The sequence below is a fragment of the Lissotriton vulgaris genome, chromosome 1_1 (assembly GCF_964263255.1).
Source record: "Lissotriton vulgaris chromosome 1_1, aLisVul1.2, whole genome shotgun sequence".
Lineage (NCBI taxonomy): Eukaryota > Metazoa > Chordata > Amphibia > Caudata > Salamandridae > Lissotriton > Lissotriton vulgaris.
In genome coordinates this window covers 1091491917-1091508654 of record NC_141685.1, presented here as the reverse complement: position 1 = coordinate 1091508654, position 16738 = coordinate 1091491917, and the positions used below count along the sequence as shown (strand labels likewise).

At 46.2% G+C, this 16738-nt stretch overlaps 1 protein-coding gene across 1 annotated transcript in view; it reads left to right on the top strand.

Annotated features, from left to right (window-relative positions):
• MEI1 (meiotic double-stranded break formation protein 1) overlaps positions 1-16738 on the top strand; it is a 3731473-nt gene that overhangs the window by 3148358 nt on the left and 566377 nt on the right. The window contains exon 27 of the mRNA XM_086963480.1: positions 2007-2088. Within this exon, the coding sequence (XP_086819606.1) occupies positions 2007-2088 (82 nt within the window). The remainder of the gene's footprint in view (positions 1-2006; positions 2089-16738) is intronic.

The window sequence follows — 16738 nt, the reverse complement described above, 5'->3', positions numbered from 1 at the left end:
TCTTTTAAACCTCCTTCGCTGACTGTTCTTCCAGACAAGGTTGTCCTTAGAATTTGCCCTTCTTTCCTTCCCAAAGTGATTACTTCTTTCCATATTGGACAGACCATCACTTTGCCCACCTTCTTTCCACCTCTGCATCCTTGCCCTTTCCTTTTACTTGGATCGCACAAAACAATTCTGGGTGGATGACCAGCTCTTCGTTGGCTACGTGGGTGCCAAAAAAGGTCAGACCGTGCACAAACAGACCATTTCTAGTTGGGTATTTTTGTGCATCAAAGCTTGTTATTCCTTGGCAAAGAAGGAGCCACCAGTGGGTTTTGCGTGTCCATTCCACCAGGGCTACAGCAGCTACCATTGCATTGGACGTGGAGTCCCCCTTAATGACATCTGTCACGCAGCTACATGGGCATCACTGCACACGTTCACAAGACACTACTGCCTGGACAGCCAAGTCCGGAGAGACGGCTTCTTTGGCCGTTCTGTTCTCCAGGAATTTCTGGTGTGAACTTGTTTCGCAGACTCACCTCCAGGGTTGGTATTGGTGGGGTATCTATTCTAAGGTAAGGAATCTATAACTAACTGTTTCTTTCAGATGAAGAAGTTACTTACCTTCTGTAACAATATATCTGTAAGAAACATAGGTTAGTTATATATTCCTTGGCGCCCCACCCATCCTCCCCGTTCTGCGAACTGACTTCCAGGGTTAAGGACTTCCTTTCAGGGCCCTAGTTTTGTGCACCAGTGGTCAGTGTCTTGCATGGCTCTGCGCTTCTGGCGTGAAATGTTATGTACAGAACTGATGTCAACGTGCGAAGGCGGCGTCTAAGTAGCTACCGCAACATCATTCCGTGACCACGATGCCAATGACGAACGCTAAGCCGACTGACTCCACCTTTCGACGCGCAGGGGTACTGCTGACGAAAAACTTTCCAGATCCAGTCTGACGCCTGGGGATAATTCTAAGGTAAGGAATCTATAACTAACCTATTTTTATTACAGATATATCATTGCCAAAGGTAAGTAACTTGTTCTGTAGGTTTACTACTATGTAAACACTAATTATTTTTCCAATCCTGTTGATGGTAATTAATTCAAGCATGTGAATGTATGAAAGACAGAACTGCTGGAGAATTGTAATTGCTGATAAATACATTCTTCATTCATCCTGAAACTGAGACAGAAATGTGCAGCAGACAGGACTTACAAGGCTGGGGTTAATATACAGACCATATGAGTCAGTCCTGACTGTCCCATCATATCTATTCGCCCCAAATGTACAGTGGGTCTGATTTGATCAGAGTTTCAGGAGCACAATAGAGTTGATGACATTGAAGAGGTAGGCTTCACAGCCCATCCTAAGGGTTTAGACATTCAGAGCTGGTGAACAGAGACCTGTCCTAAGCACACATCTTACTTAAACCTGCTCAGCAAGTAACCATTCCTTGTAGTGAAGGCTGGCGTTGGTCACTTAGTGCTGCTTTGACCAACTCTCAGTGCATGCGTCACAATATATGAACCATACAACATGGGTGTTGGAGCACTGTTGAGGCACTATACCAAATGATACCCAATTACCTTGGGCAGTTGAGAGCAGCCCTGGGACCTCGAGGGTCATTAGAAGCCGGCATACAGTGGCAGATGCAGATGTGGGGGCACACCTGTGAGCTGCACTTCTTAGTGATTGGTTTGACTTTCTTTCATGCAAGCGTACTTGTAAAGTGCATACGGAACCACCAGGTCTCTCTGGAGTGTTCACAGTGTGTACGCTGTGATAGTAAACGGGGTTACACTGGGATGCTGATTTCCAAAGTGCTCCAGTAACAGCTGTTCCACCTTGTCAGTCTATACAGTACAAGCCTGCTCAGCAGAGTAAGAAGGTTCTGTGTTAAGGCTATGATGCATACTGACCTCTTGGGGGAAGGGCAGGCGGCAAGAGACTGACAGAAATCAAGAATTGCACGAGACAGTCTGACTTTTTAAAATATCTGATTTCTACCTTATCACAGAAGGACCCTTTGCTGCAGCTAGCTGTCTGCACTTGCCTGGAGGCCCTGCTGGATTTCGTGAACTCCAGAAACAAGGAAGTTGGTAAGCTATTGTTCACTGCTGATGAAGGCTGTGACTTTCTGTTGTAACAACGTTATCGAAAAAGCTAAAGATCGCTGAGTTTTACTTGCACTACGCATTGGCATTGTAGCCTTATATGTTATGTTTGTATGTATGTGTGTAGAGCGCATACCCAGCTACAAAGTCGCGAAGCACTCTAGAACAGACGGTATGCACGAGGTGACCAAAGAGAGGGGCAGATGTCATCACTTGCTCTCCAATAGCCAGTGGTTTGATACTTACCTGCAGGAGAGATGTTCCATGGCGTGAAATGCTTAGAAGCTTTGCAAGGGAATTCCAGCGTTTGACAGCGGACAACATTCTAGGGGTTTCTGGTGATCAGGAGAAGGAATCCTGCATTGCTTGGTTTAAGATGTTGCTGCACAGTATTTCAATTCGTGTCTGGCATATGCTTCAGTGAAGTGAGTTTACCTCACGGCCTCATTCTCCTCCAGCTAGTGGCATAGCAGCGATGCCATTAACCCTATGCTAACAAGGAAAAGTGCCCTCTTCCTCCCTTTTACTGAAAGGCAGCCTTCATTGGCATGCAGTGTCCCTAGCCCTAACGACAGCTATGCCCCTGCTTCTGTAATCATCATCGTACCTGCCTATATGCCCCTCCTTATTATGACAACATAATGTAAATGTTCTAGGGTACCTTTTCTGTTAAAATAGCCCCTTTTAATTTTGATTTAATAATTCTTCCAGCAAGATTTCCTCCTCGGAGGTTCACCCTACCTCTGGACCTCATACTTCGGGACAAAAACTCACACACAGAATTGGAGCGTTGCCAGGCAAGTGCCCAATTCCTAAGGCTTGCAGCTGCCCTTAGGAATAACAAGGCTTCAAGTTGATACAATACATGTATCCATATTATTAAAGGCTTAAAAAAACATAATAGTGTGAAAAATATGAAAAGATATAAGAGAAAAAAATGTAATTGAAGAAACAGAAGAGAAAGAAGAAAAGAGAAAGAGAAAAGCCCATGTGTGAATGTATACCATTCATAGAAAAAGTTTTTATTAACAATAGTAAATAATTCAATCTTGCTTGAATTACTTATTATTGTTAATAAAAACTTGACTGAATTATTTATTATTGTTAATAAAAACTTTATATATTTTTTACATTAGAATGTTTTTTTTAGGTCTTTAAAAATTGAAGGCATGTATTGTGACAACTTGAACCCTTGTTAGGATTCCAGTATTGTTTGCCACTGGTTCAGGTTTTAGGGCTGCCCCGGTGGTTGACAATTATCTTCGGAATAACAAGGCGCCGTCGCTTTCATCCCAGGGCCCTGCCGTAATGACTCCCGGGGTATTGGCATGAAGCACTATGAGCTCTTACTTGTGGTTGCTTTTCACAATGAAGTTTTTTAGATCACCCTGTAACTCTGCCTGCAACACAGAATAAGAGAAAATAAAACATTGCAACACTTGCATTGCAGTATTAAACACACACAAGTCAATATGGTTAAGTAGTAGGGAGGGATTTGTGGTGTTGGCTTGCCCAAAGAGGCTGACCCCTGCAGCCCCAAGGTCTTTAAGCAGGATCCTGCCCCAGAAGTAACTTGCTCAAAGGGTTTGCTTTTTGTCCTCAGACTCAAGAACTTAGCTCTCAAGCATGAATGAATAAAGCAGCAGTAGATGTGCAGCCTGGCAAGAGAAGGCTGCACTAAGCTGCTGCCTGCCATATTATCGCTCTGCGCTGGGAGAAGGTGGCGAGGTCGCAGAGGTATTGGGACAGAGGTATGTCTGTTGTCCCTGTGCTGGGTTTGGCGAATTCCTTGACCACAGCGAAGAGTTCTTTGCTGTTGTGTGCATTGGCATAGATGCTTTTCTAGATGGCTGCTTTCTTTGCTGTTCTGATGAGGCAGTGGTGTGCTGTGATGACGGATTTTAAGGCTGCGTGGGCAGCATTGATCTTTCTGCTCTTCCATCTTTTCTGGAGCTGTCTGCTAGTACGCCTGGACTCTCGGAGGGCGGAGGAGAACCAGCTGGCATTCTGGGAGGTCTGCTTGCCTGAAGGTTTCTTGTGGGGGGCCTGTGTGTTGGCGCAGTCGTAGATCCAGCGGTGGAGGTTGTGTGGTGAGGTGTTGGCGCCGTGGATGTTTGTGGTGGGGTCTTGCTGAGGGCAGTGGTGGGCTGGTCTTCGGTGACCTCTATCCAGCTTCTGCGAAGATAGCAGTGGACATGGTGGCATATGGTGGGTTTGGTGAAGGAGAAGTGGACACAGTGGTGGACGGTCCACTGTAGTTCGGTGGTGCGGCTGGCAGAGATTTTGATGCCTTGTCTTTTTGTGCATCAAAATCTTTGTCACCTAGTTATTCATCTCTTTTCTAAGAGAGGTGCCAGTGTTGCGTCCAAGAAAGGGTATCCCTCTCAACATATTGATCTAACATCCAGTTCAAGCGCTACTCTGAGGCTGCATTGTGACAGATCTTAATACCCACTCAGTATCGCCTAACCAAGTCACATGTTCCAAATGATAGATTTATTGTCTGTCTGCTGTGCAGTAAGGTAATCAAAGAGTACATACTCAAACCCTAGCCACCTAGACTTTGGTGTCACTTCACCCTCCTATGTCCATACCTGAAGGTAGTAAGTTTTAATAAGAAGAAAGAGTTCATATCTTCCTGTGCGCCCATTTACGTTTCAATTTTGTCACATCCCAAAAAACACAGATCAAAGGTAAAATATATTGTCAGTGACGTGAGTGTAAACGTTCTTCTGACGGCAACACTCCACATTACTAATAACAGTCCTATTTTGGGCAATTATAAGGGCATTCTTAGATTCAAGCAATATTTGACTGACCCAATCACTCGCACACGTTGTAAGAAGCCTTTTTAGGTCTCAGCATTGAGACCTATTGTCATCGAGTTCGCTCTCAAGGGAGATAGAGCGGTGCACGAGCCGACCAGGGTCTGTGGACGCGCACACACACAGGCAGGCAGGCACGCGCCGCGAACACACAGACACACACACACGGACACACACGCGAGCACACACACACACACACACACACACCCTCCCTCTCTGCCCACTCCCTCTCTGCCGCCCCCTCTCTACCCCCACTCACCGGGCTCTTTCCCTCCGCAGCGGGTCAGTCACGGCAGCAGGCTGACTCGGTGTCTTCTCCGGCGATCTTCAGCTGATGTGCACGCCCACGCTGCGTCTCGTGCGCACCCACCACGCTGTTTCGCGCCCGTTGATCCTCAGCTTGTGATTACTACTCCTTCTAACTCGGACGGTCATTTTAAAACGTTGTCAGTAAATACATGCAAACTTAGAGATAACGTAAAATCACAGGCAAGACCTTGCAGAGTTCTTAACTCATGCCAGCATATCCCAACCATATGTTATTAACTATACAATATACCTAAAAGCTATTCGTTTTTACCAATGCTCCATCAAGCTGCATTGCTTATTATGCTCTTTGATTGGCTTAAATTAGAAGCAATCTCTTAAAGATGTTTGCGAGGGAGGAGGTTTTCGGTTCGGGAGTTACAGGACTGCTGCTGTGAGAACCTCAGACGTTTAAAACCGAAATAAAAGGCCACTGCTGTGCCTGTAGCCCAATCGCCAGCTGTTCCACTTGTCCGAGAACAATGTGCTCCCGCTGCCGCAGCAGGTTTGGTCTACACGTGTGACAGAATCTCCCGCGCGGTCATGTTGTGAGAGTCTGGATGAAAGCTGCTAGGCCTGGAAGCGAGCATTCAGGAGGGCCGAGGGCATTCTAACCAAGTCTGCAACTGATCACCCAGGAGGACATTTACTCTCTTCTCCCACCAGGTCAGGCACAGGTGAATAATACTGCCATTTTGCCTGCTCCTCTCCATTTGATTCCCCATTTTATTAACTACGCTTTAAATCGTGTGTTTCCTCATTTCTAAACACTTTGCTATAGAATCTCACACCCGACCCCAGGTCTGCCCAGTAGAACGGCGCTCACTTCATCCCTCTGTGAGGCAGAAGGTGAGTGCGAGTGCAGAGTGCGCAGAGTGTGAAGTAGTGAGTGCAGAGTGAGTGTGCATAGTGTGAGTGCAGAGTGCAGAGTTGTGAGTGCAGAGTTGTGAGTGCAGAGTGAGTGTGCAGAGTAGTGAGTGCAGAGTGCAGAGTGTGAGTGCAGAGTGTGAGTGCAGAGTGAGTGTGCAGAGTGAGTGTGCAGAGTGAGTGTGCAGAGTGTGAGTGCAGAGTGTGAGTGCAGAGTGTGAGTGCAGAGTAGTGAGTGTGCAGAGTAGTGAGTGTGCAGAGTGGTGAGTGTGCAGAGTGGTGAGTGTGCAGAGTGGTGAGTGTGCAGAGTGGTGAGTGTGCAGAGTGGTGAGTGTGCAGAGTAGTGAGTGTGCAGAGTAGTGAGGGTGCAGAGTAGTGAGTGTAGAGTAGTGAGTGCAGAGTAGTGAGTGCAGAGTGAGTGTGCAGAGTGAGTGTGCAGAGTAGTGAGTGCAGAGTAGTGAGTGCAGAGTAGGGAGTGCAGAGTGCAGAGTAGTGAGTGTAGAGTGCAGAGTAGTGAGTGCAGGGTAGTGAGTGCAGAGGGGTGAGTGCAGAGTGCAGAGTAGTGAGTGCAGAGTGCAGAATAGTGAGTGCAGAGTGCAGAGTAGTGAGTGCAGAGTGCAGAGTAGGGAGTGCAGAGTGCAGAGTAGTGAGTGTAGAGTGCAGAGTAGTGAGTGTAGAGTGCAGAGTAGTGAGTGTAGAGTGCAGAGTAGTGAGTGCAGAGTAGTGAGTGCAGAGTGCAGAGTAGTGAGTGCAGAGTGCAGAGTAGTGAGTGCAGAGTGCAGAGTATTGAGTGCAGAGTGCAGAGTAGTGAGTGCAGAGTAGTGAGTGCAGAGTAGTGAGTGTAGAGTGCAAAGTAGTGAGTGTAGAGTGCAGAGTAGTGAGTGCAGAGTGCAGAGTAGTGAGTGCAGAGTAGTGAGTGCAGAGTAGTGAGTGTAGAGTGCAGAGTAGTGGGTGTAGAGTAGTGAGTGCAGAGTGCAGAGTAGTGAGTGCAGAGTATTGAGTGCAGAGTAGTGAGTGTAGAGTGCAGAGTAGTGAGTGCAGAGTAGTGAGTGCAGAGTGTAGAGTAGTGAGTGCAAAGTGCAGAGTAGTGAGTGCAGAGTGCAGAGTAGTGAGTGCAGAGTAGTGAATGCAGAGTAGTGAATGCAGAGTAGTGAGTGCAGGGTAGTGAGTGCAGGGTAGTGAGTGCAGGGTAGTGAGTGCAGAGTGCAGAGTAGTGAGTGCAGAGTAGTGAGTGCAGAGTGCAGGGTAGTGAGTGCAGAGTGCAGAGTAGTGAGTGCAGAGTGCAGAGTAGTGAGTGCAGAGTGCAGAGTAGTGAGTGCAGAGTAGCGAGTGCAGAGTAGCGAGTGCAGAGTGCAGAGTAGTGAGTGCAGCATGCAGAGTAGTGAGTGCAGCATGCAGAGTAGTGAGTGCAGAATGCAGAGTAGTGAGTGCAGACTGCAGAGTGAGTGTGCAGAGCAGTGAGTGCAGGTGCAGAGTAGTGAGTGCTGTTGAGTGCAGAGTAGTGTGTGCTGTTGAGTGCAGAGTGGTGTGTGCTGTTGAGTGCAGAGTGCAGAGTACTGTTGAGTGCAGAGTACTGTTGAGTGCAGAGTACTGTTGAGTGCAGAGTGCTGTTGAGTGCAGTGTGCTGTTGAGTGCAGAGTGCTGTGTGCTGTTGAGTGCAGAGTGCTGTGTGCTGTTGAGTGCAGAGTGCTGTGTGCTGTTGAGTGCAGAGTGCTGTGTATTGGCAATGTAAATGACAATGCCATTTATTTATGATTTAAAGAAAAAAAGAAATGTCATGAGCAATGCCAATAGCTCTACCTTTAATGATGCCGAGACCATTGCATTGTAAATGCTTGTTTAGATTTCTATCAAGACTCTCAAATCATATTAACTTATGTTGCTGGATTCAAGGAATTAGCTCTTGAGGTTATTTGGCCAGAAATAACTCAAATTTACTCTCTTTATGAGAAAAGCTGAAAGAAAAAAAGGACTTACTTCATGTGCGATCATTTCTCAAAGCAACCAACATAAAACTAAAGAAGCTTTAGAAGGAGAAGAGGAACCTAATCAGCTGGGTATTGTTCAGGCTCCTCCCTCTAATGGCAAATGACAAAGAAAGAGGTCTCTTGGTCTTTGTATTGCAGCAAAAAGGGATATGTGATTCGATCCTGTCCTCTTTGACCTACTAAACCATTGGGAATCTGGCCACTCACCTCTTCTGAAGTAATGATTGATTCTGAGGCAACTGGCCATCTCATGGACAAGAAATGGGATAAGGGTCATGACAATCAAACTATTTCTATAGAACATTCAAAAAGTGTTCAAGAGGTTGATGGATATTTATTGAGCTCTGGATCCGTTAAAGAGCGTTCTGTACCTATTCAGCTTTTTATTTGCCAACATAAGTAGTTATGTGTTTTTAATTTGATCACTACTCTGTCTCATCCTTCGGTACTGGATATTCCTTGGCTTGCATGATGGAATACTAAAATAAATTGGTCAACAAGGGGCATGACTTGAACCCTAAGTTTTTCCCTGAAATTGCCTTAGGCTTACAGGCTTAGACAAAATGTCTACTCTATCCAGCGTCTACCTTTGAAAGTCTAAGCAGTGTTCTTCTCACAAAAAGACTAAGCTTTAGCCAAAATCATTGTCAACAACGTCCTCACCCATCTTCAAGTCTGTAGCCCCGTCATCGAGGCCCTTGTTGACATCTTCATCAGTGACATCATATTGGAGAATGCTGTTGAAGACTACCTCATCACCAAATGATTCAATAACGACTTCAACTTCCACTCCATTGTATGGCCCTCTGTCAGTGACTGTCTCTTCAATGGCATCTTTGCCTGCTTTGGTGGTGAATGTCATTGCCAACAAAGATGCTATCACAAGCACCATTGGTTGTGCGTTTGTCAACAACCACACAGAGACGTTTTGAGACATGAGCAAAGTGAGCTCTGTCCCAGGGCCTCATATTTCAAGGGGCCTCTTCTTTAAACTTAAATTACAGTCTTAGACTGTATGGAGTTTAATATGACTAGCTTGTTTACCTTCTTTTTTTTACCCATCCAGCTGCTCAGCTATTTCTCGCCCAGCTGAGAGGTAGCGAGGCTTAAAGAAAAACACAAATTAGATTCTGGTTAGATTCAGTAAGCCTTTAACATGTATGTCCAGCTCAACTGCACAAGCCTATGCCTCTATGTAGTATGTGCCACTTACTGTACAATAAGGATTGGCATTGTGTGCTCCCTCTGACTGCATTGGTTCTTTTTGGAGTGACTGCCAGATCTATATGATCACAGGCTACTACTACTGGACTCCAAATACCAGTCCCACACAGCAGTGGCAGTGCAGGAAACAAACGTGTTCATGAGATCAGTACGGTGTGCCTGAATAAAGCTGACAGAGGAACTATGCCACACATTGTGTGTAGAAGTCTTTTTCGGACCCTAGTCTTTCAGAGACTGCTTGCACCAAGGTAGGGCACCAGGGTAGGCCAAGAGAAAAAGTCACATGTCAGTGTGCAGTGCAGAGCAACATTATATGTTCTCTTCTTGATTACACTGTCCATGTGGAGCCGCTGCTGTGCCTGTGCAATCACAACATAGTGTCAACTGACACTGAATCCTTTTTCCTCGCTGTAGGAAGGTAGGATCCTTCTGCATGGTTACCCCCACTTTTCCCTGGTGCTAAGCTGTTTTTGGACTAGTCTGACTGGGATCCTGCTCATCAGGACCCCAGTCTCTCTGCTTTCTCCCTTAAATTGTTGTGACAAATACCTAGGTACATCCCAGATTGGATACTGGGGTACACTTATAAGTCCCTAGTACATGATATTAAGGTACCCAGGGCATAGGTGCCCCAGAGGTCCCCCATGGGCTGAAGCATGTATTATGCCACCCATGGGAGACCATTCAAAATGGAACTACAGGACTGCTATTGCAGCCTGTGTAAGCTGGTGCTAGCACCACGTATGAAAGATATAGAATTCCTATATCTAGTGTCACTGCACTTAAAACCTATAAGTCACCCCTTTAGCAGGCCTTTGTAATCCTGAAGGCAGGGTGCTTGGTTCTAAGTGAGAGGGTCTCCCTGCATGAGCAAGGCACCTCTACAGCCTGCAGGGTCCATTCTCCTGGGTTTTCAGTGAAGCAGCCATACCATATAGAGGGGTACTGCCTAATTACGCGATGACCATCTCAAATCTGGCTGCAACAAATCCTATCATGTTTGGTATCAAACATGCTGGAATCATACCCCCACACCGTAAATGGTGTGGAAGGTATGATTCCAAGCACTGGAAGAGCCCTCCATTAGGTTCTCCATTTCCCCGGTACCAGACTTCCAGACCCTGACAGCACAAAATGGTTGCTGCCGACCAGAGATACATTTCTGCCCTCCTGCTGCTGAGCCAATTTCGAACAGGGGAAGGTAGAACAATAGGCATCCAGTCACAGGGAGGTCTAACCACCTTCCAGACAGGATTTAGTGTATTGGGACCGGGTGGGTGCGCTTGCCAACGCCTCTCAGTCTTCCTAAGGGGCATATTTGGTGTCCCCATGCATAGTCCAGTTCAAACCAGTCCTGGGAGCCGTTGGCTCCCGCTCTGGCACAAAACTGGACAAAGGATATGGGAGTAACCTCCCCATTGTCCAGACCCTTCCCTGGGAGGGTCCCCTGAATCGTCCCAACCCTTTCCCCAGGGTACTTAAGGGCTTGCCTGGGTGCAAGTCCCTAGATTCATTGTGGGATAAGACACCACATCTTCTTCTTCCGTCTGGGACCTTCCAAGCCTAAGGGCATCAAAGACACCTGAAGGAATCTTCCTCGGAGTGAAGGAGTCACTCACCTGAATTTGCAGGCACCGCAACTAAGTCGACCGGTATGCTGATCCTGAGCTTCTCTGGACTCCGAAGGCTCTACAACACAGGTGGTAGTTCTCCACAGCTCCGGAGGCCTGCCTTGACTCTCGCCAAGAATGAGGCCAGTATCCCTCGTGGGGGTTGCAATACCCAAACCCCTGTGTACTGCATCAACTTGCTGTTGGCTTCCTTCCAAGAAGGTCTTTTGGCTCTAAGCGGCCCCAACTTTGAGCATCTCAAGTGACCAAAATGTTGGGCCACACCGTATTGTGTGCATCGTGGCCTGCATCTTTTGGTGAGCTGCTTGAAGTCCTTTCGCGACTCCAGTATCTCCGATCCCTTGGTACATTTGAGGGTCACCTTTACTTCTCTTGGGCTCTCCTGATTGCTTGGGGCCTGCACAGACTACCCTGCTTGTGGTGAGTCCCCTGGACCTTGCTGGTCCCAACATTGCTCCTTCTTCAGCTCCTGTGTTGGGTTGCATTTGCCAAGGCTTGTTGGTGCTCCCGCCAGACACCGACCCCTCAGCACTCAACATCCTTCGTGGAAAAACTCGTGCATGGCTCCTGGTCTTCCTCAGCTTCGCCTGGTCTTCACAGCTGCAGAGTCAATGTCATTGTCAACCCTCTCGCAACACCCGACATCGGAGGTTATTCGTCTTCCAAGTCTCCTGGTCACTCCTGAGTGACATAGACACTGTCCCCTCTGCTTGCAGCTACCACTCACCTAGAATCGGATTCCACAGGAGACTTTCTCCTTCTTCTTCAGCAGCGGCACTTTCCTGAAGTCCTCCATTGGTTTCGACTGCGGTTTCCGATACCACTTCACACCTATGCACCGGCTTCCCTGGTGTAGGTAATGTGGATACTACCGTATCCACAGGTGGGGTGGCTCTCTAACTTTCTGTCTTCCACAGGGTTTCTTCAGGGTCCACTGGGAAAGGTCCTTAATCTTTAAATATCCAACTGCAACTTACACATAGACTTGTATGGAGCATGCTGTAGTGTTCCCACACGGCAAACGCTCTCTGTGGGGTTCCAAGTCACTCACCTTGGGTGGCTCCTTGGGTTTTCAGCACTTCTATGTCCTCTCCACATTGTCTCGACCAGAGTTGTGGTTCTTATACCACATTCTTAGTATTTGGTTTGGTCCTTCCCCTGGGGTCCACTTTGTATTACGTGCTATTTACTGTGTTTGCAACTCCTGAACTAAGCCTTAGGGCTGCTCTCCACAGCTGCCATCTAAGACCTCTTAAATCACCATAAGGGTTGTCTGGACTGGTGCAGGGTGTCCACTTATGTAATTGGACATCATATACCAGGATAGCTTCTCGCACAGCAGGGACTGGAGTGCATTGAGGAAAAAGGTACCCTCCCCATGTACAGACCCAATATATGAGGCACTAGTCATTCTTACCTTGTTCACTGTCATTGATTCAGTGAGTATGCAGCCAGTGAAGGTTACTATCTGTTAGTGGCAGCGGCTTTGTTGAGATACAGAGAAGGGTTAACAAGTACCTCTTTATTACAAGATGTGCACAACAGAGTACTTTATATACCTTTAATTGGTGAGCCTCTAGTAGGCAAGATTGCTGATGATACCCTACAGGGTTTAAGCACCAACACTGAGACTATCTGATCATTGAGGACTCTTCAGTTTTGCTGGTCAGGTATTAACAGTACTTTTCCTACAAAATACAGTTATGCCAAGAGAACCTGACTTTTCCCTCCAGCTGGCCAATTTTCACTTCCAGTGATTCAGTCTAACAGAAGCAAGTAGGTGGAAAAAATGTCATTTTGCTGCATTGATGGTTGGAGGTAACCATGGGCTCATTGGTCTTCTATTCTTATTTTGTTTTACTACACTCTAGAATTTATCCAGAAATGTCCACAAGGCGCACTGTTCAACGAGAACTATCAACATATAAAAGGCCTCCGCCAGATCGATCCTGACTGTGTTGCTCAAACGGTTGATCAGAATACTTTCCAGAAGCAAACAAAACAAGGTGATCTACTGCAGTTTCTCCTGGTAAGGAGGACTGGAGGCTGGTACTCCCTGATCAACTTCTGTCAGTTGAACAAGCACCTCAAAATACAGTCCTTTTGAAAGATCACACTTGAACAATCGATACAGCACTTCTAGAAGGTGTTAGCATTCTTAGGCCTTTAAGATGCTTACTTTCATGTTGCCACCAACCTTAAGAATCAAAAGTTGCTCAGATTTTTAAGTGGCTGGTCAACATTACCAGTTCAGAGCACTTTCTAATACCTTGAAGTAAGCACACAAGATCTTGCTGAAGTGTTGATGACAGTAAGTAGCTCATCTAAGAAAACAAGGTAATAAATGTGTTTACTATTCAGATAACTTAACTGTTGAAGGAAAGTAGACACAGCAAGTTAGTCAAGACTTGCCTATTACATTTCAACGTTCTGCACCTCACCCTCAATCAAGCAAAGTTGTCTGTCTCCATCCAGACATCTGAAGTTCCTAGAGATCATCTTGTGGCCCCGCTTTCTTTTAAATGCTCCAGGGCAGAGTCTGCTTTGTTTGCAAAAAAGGCGAGCCCCGTCAAAGAGCATGTCCATAAGGGATGACTGTACATCGCTGGAGAAACCCATAGATACTAAATAGAAGTGGCGAATGTTAGTGACACTAATACCTATGGCTCAACAAATGGAAACCATAGTAGCCAGATCACTTTGGATAGTAAACTTCACAGTGTCACAGCCATCTTGAGTGGCCTGGGTCAGTATGGGATGCATGTCTTCCGGGACCCCTGGGAGAACTTGAGCTACAGAGTCCTATAGAGATTGGTATTGGTGGCCTTAAAAGCAGCTAGCATTGACCGTAAAGAGAAACAATCCCATTGAGGAAAATACCTTTCCCAAAAGTCTCTACTCTCCTGGACTTCAGATCTGTAAGAGGGGTTTGGGTTTGTCCTGCTTGTGGAAGCTTGCACTACCAGTCTCTCTGGGGAATGGTGCTGAGTCAGAAAAGCAGCCTCACTAGGGACAAGGCCATGGCAAGTCTCTAAAGGACCAGAGCAAGACATGGCCCAGGCCGATAAAAGAGTGTTGGTGAGGGCCTCATTAAAGGGTAGCAAGGGGTCACTATTGGTTTGCCCTAGCTGGCGAATTTCTCTTTGCATATTAGTTTTGACCGCCAAGGTTAGGATCTGGAAGTTGAGAACCTTGGCCGCTCTCTGCATGACCATTGCAAAGGAGGCACTTTCCTCAGTGGCTGGCAGGGCCTGGAGGGGAGACTAGGCCAGTATTAGGAGAGGTGTTGAGGCCACTTGCATCTTGGAGGTCCTCTTACCAGTTCTCTTCATGTTTTTTGTGCCGCAAACTCATCTCCTGCATCATAGTCATTGTCAAAGTATGTCCTGAATGGGGACTGTAGTGTATGAGGTCTTTTGTTTGAAACTAGGATGCTGGAAGGCTCAGGTGGAGTAGGCGAGGGCTGCAGCTTGATAGACACTGAGTTCGGACTCGGTCTAGGTTGGATGATACAAAATCAGAGAGAACAATAGGTAGTGCTTCATCCTCGGACATCGATAGAGTTGGCATCAACATCAATGTTCCGGGTCCATTGTGGAACAAGGAGCCAGAGGGGAAATTGGCAAAGGCACCTGTAGGGGCCCCATGGGGGGCTCAGAGGGTCAGACTGGCACCCAGGGTGAACCCACCAGCAGTATCCTTTATGGAGAGCCTCTTGGCTCCATGGGGCAGCCCATAGTCAGGCCAGAGTGAGTCAGAAGGGAGCCAAAGGGTCAAAGCATGGCTTCGCTAAACTCTTGGATTTGCCTCGGTGTCACAAAAGGCTTCAGAAACTCGAGTTATATTGTGACAAGTTGCTGTATTGGCTCTAACATTGACCGGTTTTGGGAGCGAGATCGAGAGGTATAATGATACCCTCGATCCTTCTCAGGAATGTAAGAGTGCCGGGAAGAATCCAAGGCCTGCTTGGGTTTCTTATGCTTTTTATTCAGCTTACCTGAATATTTGGAGTACAATGACGATCGACCTCGAGGCTGAATCCTGGACCAGCACGGGATTGAGAAGGACTTTTAGACTTGGGCTGTTCCTGAAATGGGATGTTCCGATGCTTGGCGACATTGGTTTTGTCTCACTATCCTCAATGGCTTTTGGATTAATCGACTTGCAGTCCCTGTAGACCTTAGAGATGTGAATCGACCCAAGACAAAACTTGTAAACCTGATGGGAATCTGTCACAGATATTTGATTGCAACAGCCCCTACAAGGTTTAAACACTGGCAACTTGGGTGGTGACCTTTTCCCCATACACACTGGTTTTATGCAGAATCTTTTGAAGTAAAGTAATCTCGAAGAGATGAGAGTTACTTTGGTTCTGCGTCTGTTTGTGCAGAAAGAAACTGACATCAGCATGTAAGAGTGGTGCCTATAAGGGCTCTGCACCTTACGTTCAGAGCGGAATGGCGTCAAGCTGAGGTACTAATCCAGAGTTTCCAGATCCAGTCTGATGCCTAGACAAATATTCAAAAGGTGAGGACTCTGCGGTTGGAAGTCTCTAACAGAAATGGTGTTTTATTTGTCACATTATCCACTCATGCTGAATTGGGAACACCACCTGAGCCAATTATATGATGTAAACTTGTGGTATGCCACAGCAAGTTTGAATGAGGGTGTGAGTGTCTGTAAAGGCACTGCGCCTGGAAATTCATCAGGCAATTCAAGCAGGCATGCCATAAAGGGGAATGTTTATTTATATGTCAATGTGGTTTTCACTTTCTTGCAGCCAAGCACTCTCCAAGCTGGCAAAATTGTAATGTAAGGGCAAAGTAAAAACTAATCAAAATACAGTATATAAAATTAAAGCAACAAATACAAGATTAAAAAGAAATCCAAAGTATACTAGAGTTGTCTAAATTATTTCTAAATAATTTTGAAAGCAATTATTGGCAAAATTCTGGTGTTGAAAAAGAAGAATATGATTTACTTAAATTGGTATTTATGTATGAATTTTTGGCCCCTCTAGATAGCCATAAAAGTAGAAATTAACAATATTTGTCTCTGAGAAAAGTGGCGACCCCAGTAGAGGGAGTTTGAGACAAGCGAGTAATGAAGCCCCATAAATTAGCAGTAAAGAAACCAGCACCTGGCATTTCATCCCTTTCAGGTCTCTGTGGGGGGTGGAGAGGGGGGGGGGGGCTTCAGACAGGCGGCTCATTTAAATGGAAAAGTATAAAATGCACTACATGCCTAAATGACAAAATTAGATCAGAGGGATGCAAGGTGATATTAGCTTGGGCAAAGACTTATACTTGTGTACCTTCCAAGTGCGGAGCCTTTGAATGACTCTGACTTTATTATTTATTTATTTTTTTTAAACCTTTATTGCAGCATTTATAAGGTACAAGTACGGGCCTACAACCACAGGGGCCGGCTGCTAAACAGAAGTGAAACCCGATGTATCAAAATATAACACAGCTCCTCAGCCGACAACCCTGAGGTCCGGCAGCGATTCAGGATGGATCTTGTACTAGAACGCATTGATAAATTACAGGATATAATAAAGGTTTAATTTTATATTATTTAAATGAGCGGATCAGGTGCCATACAATCTAACAATAGGATACGGGGGACAGACCAAGAAAACAGGATATGCAGATAAAAACAGCCATTCATGGGACTCTGGCGTTAAGACTTACGAATCAGAGTAAACAGCAGAGCAATATACATTTTCGTGAATACATTTTCGTGAACACCAGTTCTCAGGGCCTCCCCACCCAGAAGATCGACTTAACGTAGA